At 35.0% G+C, this 21,279-nt stretch overlaps 1 protein-coding gene across 1 annotated transcript in view; it reads left to right on the top strand.

Moving 5' to 3' along the window:
• Positions 1 to 21,279, top strand: part of LMBRD1 (LMBR1 domain containing 1) — a 188,310-nt gene that overhangs the window by 7,085 nt on the left and 159,946 nt on the right. Inside the window, exons 2-3 of the mRNA XM_027852980.1 lie at positions 794 to 970; positions 10,730 to 10,790. Of these exons, the coding sequence (XP_027708781.1) occupies positions 794 to 970; positions 10,730 to 10,790 (238 nt within the window). The remainder of the gene's footprint in view (positions 1 to 793; positions 971 to 10,729; positions 10,791 to 21,279) is intronic.

The following is a 21,279-nucleotide window of genomic DNA, read 5'->3' as shown; positions in this document are numbered from 1 at the left end:
GTGGTGTCTAAGCTCTTGGGGAGGAAAACTATGCTGCACCTGCCTGGTAAAGTAGAGTTAATGATTGTTATTGATTTAACAAAGGAGCTTGGGAGTGAACTCTGTATTTATAACATTCCTTTATAGAATTTTTGGAGACCTGAAGTCGGTGTATAATGTATTTATATTGTGCTCGTGTTTCTAGTATGCCCTCCTGTGATAGATTACCCAAACCTATGTCCAGGGTTCATTAAGACCTAATGTGTTTTAATGTGTTAATTGCATGTGGTTATCTGTAATTTTCAGCCGTAATTTTTAACTTCTCTCTGTCAGCAGTTGACTCAAGTAGTATTTGGTTTCTGATGTCAGTATCTGATGTTCTACTAGCAAGTATCTTTCTAGGATAGAGCAACAGTTAATTAACACCCTTAGATTAGTGATGTAAGGAAGAAAAAATTCAAACTTGCTCTGACAGCAATATTGTGTGAATCCATTAGGTATTGAATTATGCTCACATGTTAGGTTTTAGTACTTAGTATCTACTTTTTAAGCATTGTGATTGAGATTGTGCTACATTCATGAAATAGATTGGGTTATTTCTTGTGAAACCAAGCAGAGTTAAGGGAGCACCATGCCAGTAATAATTTTTTTCACCTATCTCAAAGTGCATTTGACTTAACACTCATGTTATAAATCCTCAGTTACTCTCTGGTTACAGAGTAGTGTTTTTCATGAACTTTCATAATAATGTTATCTATGTATCTTTGGGAGCCTGCTCATTATAGTAACACTACTTTTTTTTTTTAAATTTTAGGCAATTTTGGCATTCTGCTGGGTGTATGTTCGGAAATACCAAAGTCAACGAGAAAGTGAAGTTGTCTCCACCATAACAGCAATTTTTTCCTTGGCAATTGCGCTCATCACATCAGCACTTCTACCAGTGGACATTTTTTTGGTTTCTTATATGAAAAATCAAAATGGTACATTTAAGGTAATATACCACATAGCAGTTTCAAACTCTCCCCCGCCCCAGCAAAATACTTAGAAAAATTTAAGTGGGTCAAAATTTTTAGTAACTGATTCAAATATGTGTCTTTTGTTTCTGTTTTGGAATGTTGCAGGCAAATAAGAGTCTAGATACCAGATTTCATTCAGTTAATTTCATTTTTTTTTCATTCTTATTCTAATTTCAAATGATATATTTTCTTTTTTATTTATTTATTTATCTATTCATTTATTTATTTGTTTGTTTGTTTATTTTAGGCAATGGGGGTTAAGTGACTTGCCCAGGGTCACACACCTAGCTAGTAAGTGTCTGAGGTCAGATTTGAACTCAGGTCCTCCTGACTCCAGGGCCGATGCTCTATCCACTGTGCTACTTAGTTGCCCCCAAATGATATATTTTCTTATCTGAAAAAATTTTAAGTACCGCTGTTAGACTTTTATTACCCAGCTTTCTCCAAACTTGGAGACTTTTAAGGTAAAATTGAAGGACTTAATCCTGTAACAATGGTAAATGTTAATTTGGAAGTATTTTTGACTGGTTAGTCTGTTTGTTAGAGGATAAAGTATTTAAGATCAGGGTTTGAGATTCAAGCTCTGTGCTGGAAACCTTTTTGAAGCATCGTGGTATTAGGAAAAAGCCCTGGACTGATAGTAAAGAAACCCAAGTTCTAGTCATGGATTAGCCATTACTTAGTTGTATGGCATGGGAAAGTTGCTTCATCTTTGTGCCTTAACATCTATAAAATGGGGAAATTGAACTAACTGATTTCTAAGGACTTTTAAAGCTCAAACAGTCTATAAATCTGTTGTAAGCATTTCAGAAATACAGAAATCAGAATTGACTTTCCAAAATCTTTAAGATGAGTTTTAGGTTGTTGACTATTATTTTGTTTTGCTAGACTCCAAAAAACTGGTTTTCTATTTAAGAATATATATTATTATTGTTAGTGACCTTTATCAGTTGGCATAGTGGATAGAGCACTGGGCTTGGAATCAGGAATACCAGAATTTGTTTGGCTTCAGACACATATCAACTGTGTGACCCTGAGCAAGTAAGTTAACCTCTGTTTGCTTCGGTTTCCTCTTCTGTAATCTGAAAGTAACATAAACAAAAGTTTAAGTTCTAGTCAAAAAGTTTGAACTCTAAATTTGAGCTAATGAAAAGCAACAATACACATATCTTCCTATTGAAGATGTCAAAAGCACCTACCTCTCAGGGTTGTTGTGAGGATAAAATGAGATAATAATTGTAAAGCACTTAGCCCAGGGCCTGGAACATTGTAAGTGTTATATAAAAGTGAGCTATCATCATTATTATTATTATTATTGTTATTATTATCATCATCATCATCTATATTGTTGCTTTTCATTAGCTCAAATTTAGTTGTCAGTCTTTTTTACTAGAACTTTCACTTTTGTTTTAGGTTCTTAGTAATGCAATATTTTCAGTGGTTTCATTCATTCATCCATTAGTTGTGTTCTGATCCATATTACTTAACAAGAATAGAAAGTATACCTTTCCTGTTCATTCTTCAAACATTAGTCCTGGGATACTTGGAATGAAAGAATAAATAAAACAGAGCATTTATTAAGTGCTTACTATATGCAAAGTACTGCCTTAAGTGCTGGGGATACAAATACAAAAGTAAGATAGTACTTGCTCTCGAAGAAGAGGAGACACTGAGAATTGAAGGAGGGTCTCATCTGCAAGTCAGATGGAAAGTTACCATGGTCCTTAGTGTGCAGTGTTAGAGCATATAATAATAACACTTCTTTAACATCCTTACCACTGATAAAATATCAATGTGTTGTGTCAAATCAGAGCCAAGAACTTTGGTGATGAGCACTTTATTTTTTAAAAATGACTGATATGTGAAATAGTCCTTTCTGAGAAATAGTTCTATCATTTTAGGACCAAGTTATAAATAAGCTTTAAAAGCTGTGAGAATGTTTAATTCCTTGTAAACTTTGTACATTTCTAGGATAGAAGGATTTGGCAGCTTCAGAGTGTTAAAAAGTTTGCTTCCTATTTTTAAATTGGATAGTGTACTTCTAGAACATACATTACATTATTCAGTCTCTAAGATTTTTTTCTTGCCCAGTCTGGATTACATGTAAAAGTCTCTGCTGTGTTTATATAAGTGATCTAAATATTGAACTTTTATAGCAACTTAATTTTTTTCGGTGTAGTCATGGATATAGCTTTAATGCTTATTTATTCAGGAATAGAGTCTTATTCTATCAATTATATCTTGACTCCAAAGATGTCTGACTACCAGGTTGCCATGTTGCCTAGCTTGTGGTGCTTAATATTTTTGGCACAGTCCATCAGAAATTATCACAATATACTTTATACTTCTTGCTTGAGTGTTTCGTAATTTATGACCATCATATCTTGAAATCCACAGTGTCATTTGGTATGGGATATATGCCTAGGGTCTCTTTAGGTTTTTCAACTGCCATATGTGTGTACCAGCCTTTCAGCTCAGTCTCATTGTTTTCTGGACAGGATTGTGAATGATGGAGGCTATTTATTGCCAGTACTATAGCTAAATAGTCTCAATTCCTTCTGAGCCTTTCCGGAGGATGCTTTAAGACCTTTCTTTAGATCCCTGTAAGCTCCATTTAGCTTTTTCAAACTGGAATCAGCAGTAAGATGTTTCCTATCTTACTCTTGTTTTTCTTTCTTTGCAAGTCAGATAGTATTGTTTGGCTCCAAAGACTTAGAATAGCTCTTACATCCAAAGTTATTGAGCCCTGGCTTATGTCTTCAGGATTAATGATCTGACAGATTTTTTTCATTCTGAATTTTCTAAAAAGAATATTTTTTATAAAGCCAATTCTTTTAGATTAGCCAATTTACTTACTTAATTCACTGAGCATTTATTTAGTACTTATTTTCTTACATTAAGATGCTGTCATGGGGAGCTACATGAGGGATGTCAGCAGGTCTCTCACTGTATTGCCCATAAGGAACTTTGCAGAAGAACATAAGTAAAAGATGTTGTCAGAGACATGTGTAATAGGAAAGCAATATGTGCTGGTTATATGCTGAGGGATGACAGTAGATTACCTGAATGCTTCATGATGTCAGGAAAAAGGGAAGGAGGTCTCCACCATCTTGGGTGGTCTTCCTGTGTCAAGTGTAGGGGAAGACAAGAATCACACAGGATGGACATTGATGAGTTATGAGCTACTTTGGAGGAAATGTCAAAATCAGTAAGATCACAGATCCATTTTTCATGTTTTAAGATATAGATTTGAAAGAGGCCTTAGAAGTAATTTTTTACTCTCCCTTAATTTTTCAAGTGAGGAAACTGAGACCCAGAAAGATTAAGTGACATTCCCAGAGTCGTAAAGGCATTAAGTAGTGGAGCTAGAGTTTAAATGCCTACTCCTAATCACAAACCCAGAACTTTTTTCTACTATGTCTTTTTGCCTTGCTCTAGGAAGAATTTTTTTGATATCTGTCTCACAGAGCTATTACTAAGTTCTTCGCAGCTGTACACTTACGTAAACAAAAGAAATTTTAGATTTGGCAGTTGTTGAGAATGTGAGGAACAGCTGTGAAATTAGCTACAACAGAGTAAAACAGAGCAGGTCGTAATAAGTTTTAATGTAGCCTAGCCTTGTCATATAGGTTGGATATGTAAGTAAATCTCAGAAGACTTTCTCTGATGAGTCATTCTCCAAATTGATAGTGATTGTTTTAAAATATTCTAAAAAAAAATATGGGCTTTATGAGATTTGATTTTGTGTGTGATGCTACAGAACCTGGCAATCCCTTCATATAAGGGCCAGAAGGAAGTGTACCAAGACAGTTTGCTTATACTCTGGTACAGCATGGGGTTGTCTTCACTGCTTTTCCTCTTCTATTGGCTCTTGGGTTATTCTCCTTGGTTGCTTCTGTCTCCATTTAATGGTGGAGGCATTGAAAAGGAGAAAGTGTGTGTCTTTAGGTTGCTAGTGCAATGTACCCCCAGCAGTTTACATTATTAATTTTCTTTCCTGCCTTTATGGTATGACATTTTGAAGGATTTATTATTTCTTGCTTTAAGCAGTCAACTAAAAAACAATAGATCCTCTATATAGCTAAAGTATAAATTTAGGCAGTAATATATGTCTAGAGTGACACAGATAGATACTAATTAGTTTTAAATATTAGAAAGGGATAGATACTGGACTTATGATTTCATTAGTATAAGAAGCTCTTGGAAAAACAAATACTCCCTCTACCAATGCAGATAGGCCCCTTCTCTACAACCTTTTGTCTTGGATAGCTATCTAAGAACACTGAAAAATTAGATTAAGTAACTTTTCTAGGGTCACACAGTCAATATGCATTAGAGTCATCTACGTGAGAGCCAGTGTGGCTTTAGAAAGGCCTGAAGAACAGTCAATATGGTGTTTGCTCTAGTAGAAATACCAGGAGCAGAACAGAGTTCTGTACACAACATTTGTAGATCTGACCAAGGCCTTTGATACTGTCATTCGTGAGGGCTTATGGAAAATTATGTCAAAATTTGGTTGCCTGGAGAAGTTCATCAGTATTCTACATCAATTTCATGGTGGCATGCTTGCCCAGGTTCTGGATAATGGATGATGCTCTTGCAACTTTCCTAGTCACCAATGGAGTGAAACAAGGCTGTGTGCTTGCTCCTGTGCTTTTTAGCCATGATATTTTCAGCCATGTTGTCAAATGCCTTCAAAGAAGACGAACATGGCATCAAGGTGAGCGACTGTACTGATGGTAAATTCTTCAGCTTGAAAAGTTTACAAGCCAAAACCAAAGTGGAGGGAGTGTTGGCGCATGATTTTTTTGTTTACAGATGATTGTGCACTTAGTGCAGCTTCTGAAGCTGAGATGCAACAAAGTATGGATTGATTATCTGTTGCTTGTGCTAATTTGGGCCTAACAATTAACACTGAGAAAACACAGATGCTCCATCAGCCAGTACCATACCATATGTGGAACCATTGGTTTCAGCAAATGGAGAAGTTTTGAATGCTGTGGCTAAGTTCACTTACCTTGGCAGTATACTTTCTAGGGATGTACACATTGATAATGAAGTTGACATAGGCATTGCCAGAGCTAGCTTAGTGTTTGGGAGGCTCTGAAGGAAAGTGTGGGAGAGATAGATATTAGACTTCCTACCAAACTGAAGGTCTACAGAGCTGTTGTGCTGACCTCATTGTTGTGTGACTTTTAAACCTGGACAGTATACCAGCTGTGACAGGAAACTGAATTGCTTCTGTTTGAATTCTCTTAGGAAGATACCTGGAAAGGTAAGATACCAGTCCTTTCTTGAACTAACTGCCAAGCATTCAAACTCTTTTGCAGAGAATGCAACTCCATTGGGCTGGCTGTGTTGTTTGAATGTCAAACATATGCTTGCCAAAAAGACTGTTTTATGGAGAACTCACACAGGGCAAGTGTTCACATGGTGGTTAGAAGAAGTGATACAAGGACACTCTCAAGGTCTCTTGTATGAACTTTGAAATTGATTGTGTGACATGGGAGACACTGGCACAAGCCTGCCCAGCATGGCATGTACTCTTTAGAGAAGGTGCTGTGCTCTATGAGCAAAGTAAAATTGAAGTAGCTCCAAAGAAATGGGAGATGCACAAATTTAGAGAATCCACCCCAAATGTTCACAGGGACTATTTGTGCCCAACCTATGGTAGAGCATTCCAAACTCATATTGGTTTGATCAGCCACAGTTGGACACCTTGTAACTTGACTCTAACATAGTGAAACCAGAGGCCAGACTTAAATTTAGATCTCCTTGACTCCAAGGCCAGCTTTTTCCATTGTTATACTACCTCTCAGGAGAAATTAGGAAGCTAAACTTAAAAACCCTTTTCATGATTTCTATAAAATGAACAAATCTCTTGTTTTAGACTACACGTCAAATGAGAATAAAACATCTTAATAAGTAAAACTTTGAGAAGTCAAAACCAGTTTAGTACTTCGGTAGCTAAAAAATTCAGTGTCTAAATTCTTTTTAGATTTTAAAGCTCTAAGATCTTTTTCTTCATAACCCATTGCTAGTCATTCTTTAGTCTTAAGAACTTTAGAATTTCTTCATCACCATCTGATCCTCTCCTGTTTTCACCAGCAATCTTCTTTGTCCCTTTCTCTCCAGAATTGTCTCCTACTTTTTGCTTTCTGTTCTTTCTATTCTGAGCCAGTTCTTGAACCTCTCTTGTAACTCTTTGGATCTTGGACAAGATCACTGCTTGACTCCAGACTTCATTGGATACTACTTTGGGAACTAGTGGTTTATAAAACATATCAAAGGCTTAACATTCTTTGGTATGTAAGGAAAAAAGTCTTGTTTCATGAGCTAAGCTCTTTTGACAGTAAGTACATCAAACACCTTGGAGGAAAGGCTATGTATAAATGCCAAGTAATCTAATCATGCTTGAGTGATGTTGTATATGTTGTACATAGTTGTGCTTTCAGAATAGTAACAGTTTATGTGATGAGATTTGGGTAAATGAAAGTAGCAAGGCTCAACACATTTGCTTTAGATTCTAGGAGCTAACCCCAAAATTTAAAAGCCAAATGAATTTAATAAATGAGCCACAGTAAAAACTGCCTTCACATTTTGACCTTAAAAAAAGAAACAAGAAGTATATAGCTGAGAAAGTGGGCAGAGGAGCATGGGAATTCACTGCCAAGCTACAACCCAATCCAAAACCTAATCTTACAAAAAACTGGAGGGTTTTTGTTTTCCTCACTGGGGAAAATTCTCTTCATTCTCAAACTTTAATAAGAGGAAGAGACTTGGAGGACCCTGGATAAGAAAGAAAGAAGTAGGTCCTTGGGGATTTGCTCTTGTTGCCCTTGAATAAATAGTTCTGTGGGTTTTTTTCTGTACATGGGTACAGGATTTGTGTTTGTTTTTGGAACTCAAGACTCACTTTGAAAAGCTGGTCAGATTATAGCATCTGTTTGCCTTGCTTTTGGCAGCAAGAGATAGATGAGACAGAGCCAAGTAGTCCCACCTGGTTGGTACCACTGATCGATGTTCCTAGGAGCAAACACAAGCCAATATGATTCCTTAAATGTTCAAAGATAATTATACTGTATAAAATTAAGTATAAAATTCTTTCTTTTACATATTATCATCAAATGATTACTGTCTCAAATGTTAGATGTGACCTAAACACCAAGATTTTATCTATGCCCACACTGAAAGAGATTGTTATTTTTTTTAAATGTGTCTGTACAAAAACTTAATTTATTAATTTAAGAGTGTCATATATTTTCTGGTCTTCTAAGGTCAAGTTTTGTCTTATTTTCAAATTTAATCCTAATTATTTAGTTTAAGTAGTAAAAAAGGATAAGTGGCAATACAGCAGTCTCTGACAAAGTAAAAATTATGTTCCCCCAAGATGTGGTTGTTTAAGAAGGAGGAAAACAAAAAACCACTTGTGCTGTCACTGACCTTTGATGAGGGTTAAAAGAGTTGATACATGTATGATCTTCACTCTCCTTTGTTATATATGAAGTCCTTTTATTAATAGATTAGAATAGTGATTTAGAAGAATATCAGATTTTTCATTCTACTTGTCTTTTTGAGGTTTTTAGGTAATAAATATTTTGGAGGTTTCAGTTGGTAATAATTCTGATAGACAGTTCCTAAAACATTTAAAAAACATTGAATTATCGATGCTACTGTTTTAAAACTAATATAAAGGATATTTTATTTTATTTTCCTTAACAGTATTTTATTTTTTTCCAATTACGTGTAAAAATAGTTTTCAACATTCATTTTTGTAAAATTTTGAGTTCCAAGTTTTTATCCTTCTCTCCTTTACCCCTCCTCAAGACTGCAAGCAATCTGATATAGGTTGTACATGTAAGATTGTGTTAAACATATTTCCACATTAGTCATGTTGTTGAAAGAAGAATCAGAACAAAAGGGAAAGACTGTAAGAAAGAATAAACAAATAAAAGTGAAAATAGTGTGATACGATTTGCATTCAGAGTCCATTGTTCTTTCTCTGGATGTGGTTAGCATTTTGTATCATGAATCTTTTGGAATTGTGTTGGGTCATTGTACTGCTGAGAAGAGAGAAGTCTATCATAGTTAATCATTGCACAGTGTTGCAATTGCTGTGTACAGTGTTCTCCTGGTTTTGCTCATTTCACTCAGTGTCAGTTCATACAAGTCTTTCCAGGTTTTTTTGAAATCCACATGCTCATCATTTCTTATGGAAAAATAGTATTCCATTACATTCGTATTCCACAACTTTTTCAGCCATTCCCCAGTTGATGGGCATCCCCTCAATTTCCAATTCTTTATCACCACAAAAAGAGCTACTGTAAATAATTTCTGTACATATGTCTTCTTTTCCCTTTTTTTATGATCTCTTTGGGATACAGACCTAGTAGTGGTATTGCTGAATCAAAGGATATGCACAGTTTTATAGCTCTTTGGGCCCAGTTCCAAATTGTTCTCCAGAATGGTTGGATTAGTTTGCAATTCCACCAGGTATGCATTAGTGTTCCAATTTTCCCACATCTTTTCCAACATTTATCATTTTCCTTTTGTGTCATATTAGCCAGTCTGATAGGTGTGAGGTGGTACCTCAGAGTTATTTTAATTTGCATTTCTCTAATCAATAGTGATTTAGAGCACTTTTTCGTGACTATAAATAGCTTTAATTTCTTCATCAGAAAACTGCCTGATCATAACTATAAAGGATATTGTAAAAAAAAAAATTGTAAATGAGAGAGTAGAAAAGTAGTAAAAAAGAATACAGGCCTTGGAACAAATAACTGGATTCTATCTCAAGCGTAATAAATGATTTTGAGCAAATCATTTTATTTCTCTGAACCTTAGTTTCCTCATTTCCACAGTGAAAACAGTAATATTTGCCTTGATTATATCACAGAGTTGTTGTGAAGATCAGATAATGTAATTATCTGATAATAATTGGCCTTTGAAAATTTTAACACATGTACTTAAGATAATTTATTACAAGTAATTATTAATGCCATAATATTTGAAATTAGAAAAAAAATTCTGATTTGCTTTCAAATATTTAATACATTTTGGTGTGAGGAATTTTAAAAGACTGCCAGGTTTTTATGTTTATGAAAGTTCCTTAGTGCCTTTCCCCACTTCCTTTTGACTGTAATGTTTTAAAGGTACAAATTTTTGGATAAATTAGAATGGTACTTAAGTGATATGCAAGCTCCATGATGCCTGCTTATTGATTGTTATGATATTAATGAAGTTTTAGACTAAATGTTAGGCTTATACTTTCCTTGTTACTTTCTATAGCAGAAAGAGCCCTGGACTGGGAATTGGGAAACCTAGGTTCTTGTTTCAGCTCTTTTTAACCTTAGGCATGTGACTTAGCCTTTCTGGGTCTTGTTTTCTTACATGTAAAATGAGGAGGTGAATTAGATTACACCTTAGGTTCTTTTCAGCATTGGTATAATTATGCAGTGCCAAAGCTGAAAAAATGTACATTTGAATTAGCCACATTTTAAAAGTTGAAAGTATAGATAATGAATGAATTGAAAGGAGTACATAACAACTGACTTTTTTTTCTTACAGGTTCCTTTTTTCCCCCTTAATGTATGTAACACTATGCCAGAAACAGTTCCAGTTTGTAAATGTTCATGGAAAATTATTTAACTTTTCACAAAAACATAATCTTAAATTTTGATATACAAATGAATGTTGCCTAACGAAACATTTCTACTATTTTCTTTTCTTATTAGGACTGGGCTAACAGTAATGTTAGTAAACAAATTGAGGACACTGTATTATATGGATATTACAGTAAGTAACTTTTAGTGTTTTATTTACTATTTTTATTGTTCTATGTCTAAGAAGATTCAAATTTTTGGCTTTTGAATCTTCTAATAATTATTATCTGGTCAAATGTAAGGCAATATTATGTATGAAGTTGCTGTTTCCATATCTTATACCACAGAAGAAAATAATATAGCTAGGGGCAGCTAGGTGGTACGGTGAATAGAGTACCGGCCCTGGAAACAGGAGGACCTGAGTTCAAATACGGCCTCAGACACATAACACTTACTAGCTGTGTGACCCTGGGCAAGTCACTTAACCCCAATTGCCTCATCAAAAAGCAAAAAAAAAATAATAATAATATAGCTATACTCTATAATATTAAACCTTTAACCTTCTTACTAAAAAAAAACAAACAAAAACCCGAATTCATCTTTAATGCTTCTTTATTTTCCATTCAAATTTCTATCTTTCTTTTATAATATACCTAAACTTCAGTTTATGACTTAAACTTTTGGTTTTCTAGGTCTCCAAAAAGTTGACTGTATAGGTTTCTCAGTAGTAGCAGCTTTGCTGTACTCTATGAGGTCTTCAAATTAAATTGCTGTAGCAAAAGATGAAGTGGGAAAAAGACCTTACTTTGTTCTATTCTTTGCTATTTTGTGAGGTTTTGAATATATTGGGTAATTTTTTGATATTCTCTTATGCCAGGTAATAAGAAAAAGTATTTGCTAGCAAACTTGGTATAAGAGAATTTTCAGAAATGGGAAGTTCATAAGAATGAATTAGCAAAACTTGGTGATCAAACGTTTCAATAATCAAATCTGCCATTAAAAGAAAAATGGCACAGTTGGATATGGGAAGATTTTAGAAAAAATAAAGGAAGCAGGTAATATCTTTGTAGTCATGGTGTCTAGCTTACTTTTTTTTTTCTAGTTCACTTTTTTAGCCTCTACAGGGCAAGGCATAATACCAATTTCAGATGTGTGATGTTTAGTAAAAGGCACAAATGAAAGTAGCTGCTCAAAGTATCAGAGTGGTTTGCATGATTAATTGAGAGTGACGGTTTCTTAAAAGTTTATGATTGTGAATAATTATCTTTAGGGTCACTTGTAAATTTTTTTTCTCAGGTCAGAAATCCACATATAGCCCCTATTAAGTTGAAAGGATAATAAACCCTTTGTTTTTCTCACTCTTGCATTTTCCTTCTTTTAATAAACTATAAAGACTATATACAAATAAAAGCAAGCTTCTTAGCTTTGCTTTCTGGAGGTAAAAAGTGGCCTTTTATATCAGCCAGTTTAGTAGATCTGGACAAGGCTGATTCATGTTTTGTTTCTTTTGGGTATTCATGTTTTCCAATAGCTTTGGAATCGTTCATGGTTTTCTTATTTAGAGTAAATGGGCCTTAAGTAAAAATTGTTTGTGGTTGTTTTTGATAGTAGGTATATTTCAGTTTTAAGAAACTGCTGCTAATCCTTCAGATGATTTATAATATTTCTGATAAAGAGCAAAGTATGTGATGATTGTGTTTTAAGTTTGAAATTCACATTAAAAATCTCTGAAGTTGACAGTGTAGAAAGCTTTTATTTCTTTACAAAATCAAGAAATCAACAAGCATTTATTAAGTACCTACTATGTGCCCAACATTGCTATGTGCTGGGGACTCTAAGACAAAAGAAAAAATGAAACAATTCTTTCCTTCAGAGGATTTAGGGCGGCTCGGTGGCACTACGGATAGAGCACTGGTCCTGGAAGTCAGAAATGCCTGCATTTAAATGCAGCCTCAGACACTTACCAGCTGCGGGAGCCCCTTCTTCCTATTTGCCTTAGTTCCTTATCTGTATAATGAGAAGAAGAAATGGCAAACCACTCCAGTATCTTTGCCATGAAAATCCTCGATGGGCCATGGGGAGTTGGACATGACTGAAACAACTCAACAACAGCAAAGAATTTACATAGGATATAGATATATAAATATATGCAAACAAGTTTGCATACACACACTTTTGTGAGGCAGCAAAAGAAAGCACTATAATTGGGGGGATCAGGAAAGACTTCATGTATAAGGTGTCATTTGAGCAGTTTGTTTTTTTTTTTTAAAGGCAATTGGGGTTAAGTGATTTGCCCAGGGTCACACAGCTAGTAAATGTCAAGTGTTTGGTCTGAGGTCGGATTTGAACTCAGGTCCTCCTGATTTCAGGGCCGGTGCTCTAGCCACTGTACCACCTAGCTGCCCCTCATTTGAGCAGTTTTGAGGGAAAAGGGGAATTTTGAGAAGTGGAGGTGAGATGGGAGTAGATTTCAGGCATGGTTGACAGCTGCTGAAAAGGCTGGGAGAAGGAGCTCTGTGTGTGAGGAACAGCTGAAGGCCAGTTTGGCTGAACTGAGCAGTATGGGAAGGGGAGCAATTTGTAATATGACTGAAAAGGTAGATTGGGACTAGCGAAGGTCTTTAGGAACTAACCTGAGAAGCCTACCTTGACCCTAGAGGCATTAGGGAGCCATTGAAATTGATTGGATAGAGAAGTGACATTGTCACACCTGCACTTCAGGAAAATTACTTTGGCAAGTTGTGTGGAGATCTGATCATATTTGTAAGTACCCCTTGAATTTTAATTCTAGCTGCTGATGTACTAAATAATATATTATAGAAGTTTAATGCTTATCCCCTTTCTGTGCTTTTCTTTTTTCATCTAGAATGTGGTAGAGACAATACATTTCATTATTTTCCTTAGTGCTAATTTTGTTAAACCTATATTTTTAATATATAGAGCATTCTTTTTTTTTTTTTTTTTTTTTTTTTTTGCTTTTAGGTAATTGGGGTTAGATGACTTGTAAGTGTCAAGTGTTTGGTCTGAGGCCGGATTTGAACTCAGGTCCTTTTGACTTCAGGGCCAGTGCCCTATCCACTCCACCACCTAGTTGCCCCCTGTATAGATCATTCTTGACGAATACTTTTAACATGTTATAAAATACTCAAAAATTTTATTGAAATTTTTTTTATATCACTAACATTTCTGAATCTCTTTCCCAAAGAGCCATATTTTTAAACAAAGAATAAAAAGAAATAGAGAAAAAAAGGCTGTTTAGTGATACTAACTGATCAACTCCCAAACAAATCCGAAAGTGTATGAAATGTTACACAAACGTAGTCCACTGTCTCTGCAAAGAAGGGAGGGAGGTGCATTTTCTCATCTCTTTTCTAGGGTCAAGCTTGTTTTTGTTTTTTTCTGTTTTATACCAATCTCATTTTCTCTCCCTCTCAGCTTTCTCCTTCCTCATCTGCTTAAAAACAACAACAAACACCTTTTTAAAAAAAGAAAAATAAATTCCTGCATTGACCATTTCAAAAAAATAAATTTGTCATTGTGCACCCAGAGTCTGTTACCTCTCTGACAGGATGTGGGTAGCATGGGTCATCATCTTTCCTCTGGAGTTAAAGTTGGTCATTGCTTTGATCAGAGTTCTTAAGTCTTTCAAAATTGTTTGTATTGACACTGTTATTATTGTATAAAAATTGTATTATTGTATAAAAATTGTTCTCCTTCTAATCCCTTGGTATTATTTCATACAGCTCCTCCCAGATTTGTTTGAAACTGCCTATTTCATCATTTCTTACAGCATATAATTCATTATATTCATATAGAAAAATTTGTTCAGCCATTCCCTGATGAGCATTCCCTTATTTGCTGGTTCTTCACCATGACAAAAATAGCTTTATAATTATATTTACAAGATTTTGAGTTGCACATTTTTCTCCCTCCCTCTCTCCCCTTCTTCCTAAAATGGTAAGCAATTTGATATATGTGCAATTATGTAAAACTCATTTTCCTTTTTTGTCAGCTTTGTTGATCTTGTGGATATGAGGTAGAACCTCTGAGTTCCTTTAATTTACATTTTGCTAATTATTAGTGATTTGGAGAATTTTTTTCATAGCTATTGCTAACTTCAATTGCTTCATTAGAAATTAACCTGTTCATATACCTTGTCCATAACGATTAGAGCAGGGGTGGGGAACCTGTGGCCTTCTAGGTCCTTGGGTGTGACCTTTTTACAGAGTCCAAGTTTTACAGAGCAAATCCTTTTATTAAGGAGATTTGTTCTGTAAAGTTTGGATGCAGTCAAAGGACTGCACTTGAGGACTTAGATGGCCACATGTGGTCTTGAGGCCCCAGGTTCCCCATCTCTGAATTAAAGTATGACTCTTATTCCTATGAATTTGAATCAAGATTAATTTAAAAGTACTTGTCGGAAAAAAAGCTTGAATCAGTTTCTTATATATTGGTATCCTTATACAACTAGACCCTTATAAGAGAAACTGGTATCAAACATTTTTTCCCTCTTACCTACTTCCTTTCAAATTTTAGCTGCATTGTCTTTGTTTCTGCAAACATTTTTAAGTTTTATGCATTAAAGTTGTCCATTTATTTTTAAGGTCCTATCTGTCTTTTGATCATGAATTCTTTGGTTATTATAATTGCACATTATTTTATTTCACTTAAAAATACCATTTTAACTCATGCTTTAAAGTGAACTTTATTTCTTGGAGTTAAGAGATAATTAAATTCACTACAAATTTATCATATTATTTAAGGAATTTATTCAAATGTTTAGCCTGTTGATACCTAACAATAATATCTGCCTCAATTTAAGATAAACATGTTGAAAAGTTTTGGATTTACACAAAAGATATCGATAACTTTTTTTTTATCTTGGCAGAGGATTCTTTCAAATAGCCCAGTTTGACAGCATATTTAAATTGATTTGATGTGCAAAAATTGATTTTTAAATACATGTATTACATGAAGATGTGGTTATATAGTGGTATTAATTATGCTTATGGTTTAGGATATCTGAGTAGATCAGAGACTTAAGAGAAGAGAAAAAAAAGGGCTAACATTGGTATAGGTATGAATGAAAACTTAATTTAGCCTCTGATAGTCCTCATTATTTTCATCCTTTGAATCTGTGAAATACTCCAACAAAGTGGATTACCCCCTCCTGTGATATAGATCATAACCCATGTCTACCCTGTCATCAGTAATCCTCTAAAAAAGGTCTACCCAATGTACTTGGGACCTTTTTTTAGTTCTCTTGGCATTGCATACATACCAGTGGAGATGTTGGATGGTCCAGTGGTCATCCTTTGCCTTTGCCTATGTGATCTGCACACCTTTTCTGTTTTCATTTAGTCTCATAGATTAGACAGGCAGCTGTATAAGTGTATAAACACCCTCCCTGCAGTCAAGAAGACCTGAGTTCAGATCTGGCTTCAGACACTTACTAGCTTTGTGACCCTGGGCAAGTCACTTAACCCGATTGCCTCCAGGATTTTTTTTTTTTAACCTCAGAGATCATCTGATACTCTCAGATATTCAAATGAAGAAACTTATGCCTTGGAAGGATAAGTGACATGCCCAAGGTCACACAACTGATATGCAGTGGATAGAACCAGCATTCAGACCAGGTCTTCTGACCCCAGCTCCATTGTTCTTTCTACTATACCAAATTGCCTTTCTTTTACTGAAACAGATCTCATTAGTGTGGGTACTCTTTTCTAAGGTGCAGATCTGAATCTGCCCATGCCTTTTCTCATTCTATATAACTCTGGTCCATGTCTTTATATTCATTCTCCACAGTGGATCCACCTAATGGGAAACTTTAGATCTCTTGACATTGCCTAGATAGAAATGGAGCATGTAAGTTGTATTAGTAGTCTGTTTGTGCCAACCACTTGTCTTTCCTTGGTGCTTTGGGTGACCAACTTTAATTCTTTGGAAACTGTGACATTCTATGACTTAGAGCCTTGGGTTATTTCTGGAAGAATATCATTATGAAGCTGTAGGTCTTTGTTTTACATAGGAGCTTAGGGTTATTAAAATCAGTGCGCAATTCTTCAAATCGATCCAGTCTGTTTTTTCTTCCTGTTGCATTCTGGGCCCACCTCACTGTTGGTTTGTAACATTTTTCCAGAATATATACAAGATGTCCTAGCAGTGTTAGTGCAGTTTTAAGCTTTAATAGCTTTTGTTTTAGCTTGAATGGCTTAAAATAGCACTAACATTTTTGGAGCATCCTGTATATGCCAGTGGTTCATTCAGCTGCGTATCAAATTTGGACAAAATGCATTCTTTACTGACTTTTTTTTTCCTTTGTGGATAGTAAAGCCAAATTCTTAAGTGCCCATGAAATTCACTTAGGAGTCAGTATTAATATTTGGGGGCTTGATGCGATCATCGTAATGTCTACTGCAAATAGTAGGTAATGTCTTCTGCAAATAATAGCATCTAGATGACTTCACCTAGTCTAGGGAAGCAGTCTTTCATTTGAAATCTTCTTTGCCCATGACAAACACCTTCGGCAAACAAACACTTTCCTATTTTTGCCTTGACTGTTTTAATCAGAGTATCATGAGGCCAGTTCTCTGTATCTTTAAGAGAATTTGTATGACTGACATGCGGAAGAGAACCTTTAGGTGGCCTTTTTATTCCACCAAATCAAGGGCTTTTTCACAGTCAACAAACAATAATCACAGGGGTATCCAATATTTTTAATTACTTTCAGTCACTTATTTTATGGAAAAAGATATGACCTGCTGTAGAATATGAGTAGTAGCAGTGGGAATGGACTTAAAAGAAGTTATAAAAATTGATAAGAATTGGAGATTTAATTCAGCTGTCAAACACAATGACATATATGTGGCCCACAACATTCCTGAACCAGATTAAAATATATTGGAGAAATATCTAACAAAAGAAATGAAAATACAATAAAACATAATGTTAATATGGGCTTTTCTAGATCAATATGGAGCCCACAGGGATCTTTCTGTAAAGATTAATGTCTCACTTCCTGCCTGCCAAAATTGACCAATTTTCTTTCTTTTTTTTTTTTTTAGTAGATTTAAATATTTTATTTTTTTTTCCAATTACATGTGAAAACAATTTTTAACGTTTGGTTTTTAAACTTTTGATTTCCAAATTATCTCCTTCCCTGCCTCCCTTCCTCTTCTCTCCGCCTTATTGAGAAGGCAAGTAATTTGATGTTGGTTATACATGTTCAGTTGTCTTCAGTCTTATCTGACTCCTTGTGACCCTATTGGGGGTTTTCCTGTCAAAGAATACTAAAGTGTTTTGCCATTTTCTTCTCCAGCTCATTTTACAGATGAGGAAACTAAGGCAAGCAAGGTTAAATGACTTGCCCAGAGTCACCCAGCTAGTGTGTTTGAGTTAACTCAGGTAGAGCAATCTTCCTGACTCCAGATCTGGCACTCTATCCTCTATGCCACCTAGCTGCCCAGGTTATACATGTGCAGTCATGGAAAACATATTTCCACATTAGTCATCTTGTTACAGACCAGTCTCCCCCCCCCAAAACAAAACCCAAAACAAACAAGAAAAAACAAGAAAAATAAAGTTTAAAAAGGTTTGCTTTGATCTGCATTCAGGCTCCATTAGTTCTTTCTCTGCAGGTGGATAGCATTTTTCTTGATAACTCCTTCCGAATTGTATTGCTGAAAATAGCGAAGTCTTTCACAGTTGATTATCATACAATATTGCTGTTACTGTATATACTGTTCTCCTGGTTTGGTCACTTCACTTTGCGTCAATTCATGTAAGTTTTTCTAGGCTTTTTTGAAAGCATCCTGCTCATCATTTTTTATAGTGTAACAGTTTTCCTTCACACTCATATGCCACTTCTTCTGAGTTTGTGTTTTGATCTTCCCTGTTACTAAAGTAACTTTCTATGGTAAGGTTCTTTTGTTGTTTTTATTGTTGTTTGATCATTTTTCCAGACTATTTCTTGACTTTTAACCTTATAGTAAAGTTGGGCTCTACTCCTGGGGTGAAGCACTGTTTCAAGCTTCATGTTTTTCATACTGCTGTTTTTAGGACTTGTTCTGGGAATCTGTAATTTTTCAATACTACCAAGGTGGTATGATCTAAGGAGAGGTGTGGTCACTGCTCTCTTGGCCTGTGTTCTGGCCTATGAATGACCACAAGAACTTTTTTCCATCCTGGAACTGTAACTAGGGTTTCTGCTTTTCTGTGGTTACATGTTCAAGTGTGCTAGTGCTTCTCCTCACCCAGAGATTAAGACCCAAAACAGAGTCCTGCACCCAGTGCTAGCAAAGGGTCCCTTGTTATCTCCTTCTGATCAGTTGTCTGACCCTCCCTTACTGTCTATAGACTGAGAGCTCTGGAAGTCTACATCAAGGCCTGCTCCTGGCTTGCCAGGGTGTGTCCTACCCTGAACTGCGCTCCGCTCTCACCTGTGCCAACCAATTATGTTGTCTTGGGCTGGAAAATTATTTCATCCCGTCTTTTTGTTGCTCCTCCAGAGTTCATTTTGAAGTGTTCTTTTAAATTTGAGGTGTTTGGAGAGAATTTGAGAGAACTCAGGTATGTTCCTGCCTTTGCTCTGCAGTCTTGGCTCTACCACCCAACCTGGTTCATTATAATTTTTCAACATTGAGTTTCTATTTTGAGGTCATTGTTCTTTCCATTTAAATTATTGTCATCTTATATGTATGTTGTTGTACATCATTTTGCTTCAATGTTCATGTAAATCTTTGCATGTTTTTTTTACGTTAATCACATTGGTCATTTCAAACATGTAGTATTCTGTTACATTCATGTACCACTACTTGTTTAGCCATCTCTCAATCAATGATATTAACTTAAAAGTTGAGTAGTAGTTTTGTTGTTACAATTGTATGATACTCTGAAGCGAATGACAAATAATTTGCAATAATACTTAAAATAAAAGCCATTATTCCTGTTGCTAATGTTTTCATAAAATAGGATTAGGAAACCGAAATTTATGTTTCTCTTATTTGTACTGCCATATTATAATTTTACATTATTCTTTCTTTTTACTCTTAAAGATAAATATTTTCTTTACAGTTATCTATGCTAGTGTTATGAATAGTAAAATGATGATCTCGGCCTTGTTGTGGTTGGAAATTGTATAGTGTAAAATTCTATTTAAGATTTATTAAAGTAAGTAACAACTGTGTTTGGATCATTAAATAGAAAGCTTAAATAATGAAATAGAAATCAAGTTTAAAAATTCTTACATATTCAAATAGAATGAACAGCTTCTATTGAGAAGTATTTGGTATTCGACCATTTATGTTGCATTTGGGAGAGCCCTTCTGTTTTAAAATTCATTTTAGATGAGAATCTCATATGAAATTAATAAAAGCAGATCTCATTTACGGGGAGCACTTTTAGAGATTTAAATTGTGATGTTGAATTGAGCATGTAAATGGAAATAAGAACAGGGAGCAAAAGCAATCATGAGAGTACAATTGAAAATCAAAATTTAGCAGATTGTCTGACTTAGGACTTCTTTCTGTTTCCTTTAAATTACCAATTATTCAAGTATATAGATATAAATTCTTTTCTTTTGGACTAGAATAATTAGTTTCTGTTCTTCTGAGACAATATAGTTAGGACTCTTTGTTTTTCTTTGTCTCTCATCTCCATTTGAGAGCTCGACTGTTCAAGAGGGTGTGTTAGTTGGCCCAGGATGTTTTAACTAGGAGGACTTAAGATATTCAGGTATTGAAAACTGAAGCTGATTTGGCATTCAAAAATTGGCATTTTCTCAATTTTTTATGGCTTTAAGTTTTACAGAAACTACTATGTGAAACACCAAGTTAGCAGTTAATATATAAAATCACCAGGTATGAAAGAATTCAGTAGAATCACAGAACTGGAAATTCAAAGGGAAAAAAAAAAAACAACTTTTCAATGTGGGCAAGTTGGAGTCAGACTTGGAGGAATTGATTTTCATTCTGAGAGACCCCTGAGGGTTATCCACATAGGTGGTCTTGAAAGGAAGAGATTGAAGAGTGTTTGTTAGCATTTCTCATTTTATATGTCAGATATCTCTTTGCCAACTACCAGTGTTTCCTCTATGATGCCAGTGCTGGCTTTGGATTGAAGAGAGAAGCAGAGCTAACTATGGACATGAGAATATGTAGATTTTAGGTAAAATGACCACCCACAGTCCAGATTACTTGTTGAGTTAAAATATCATTCGCTTTATAAGAGAATTCTGTGTGTGAGTTTGTATAAAGATTATTGTTCTCTTTTTTTAAACCACTATGTTAGTCCAAACATAGGTCTTTCCCCCCAAAATATCTACTTTGTATAAAACCTAAATATAGTCTACAATTAGTGTTACTTTCAGTATCCCTGGAGACACATATGTGTGTATGTATATATAAGCATATGTGTGTGTATCTCCCTTTGAGAGAACTTTTTTTAATGGTATGATCTATACAGTTAAAGCGCAATATAGTATATTTTCTGTTGGCTAGAACCTTAATGCTTTGTATTTTAGAGGGTAGAAGTATAGGGAAAACTCACTTTATTTTTTGACCAAACTAGTAGAAATTATTCAATTGTGGAGATCCAGTGTGTGGTAACTTAAAAAAAGTGAGCAGTTATTAAAAACTTATTTTATATAAAGCCTTATGCTAGACTCTGGGGATGCACAGACA

Source organism: Vombatus ursinus, unplaced genomic scaffold, assembly GCF_900497805.2.
Source record: "Vombatus ursinus unplaced genomic scaffold, bare-nosed wombat genome assembly UNPS02009835.1, whole genome shotgun sequence".
NCBI lineage: Eukaryota > Metazoa > Chordata > Mammalia > Diprotodontia > Vombatidae > Vombatus > Vombatus ursinus.
Note: the sequence above shows the minus strand (reverse complement) of the source record. Positions and strands in the feature narration are given on the sequence as shown.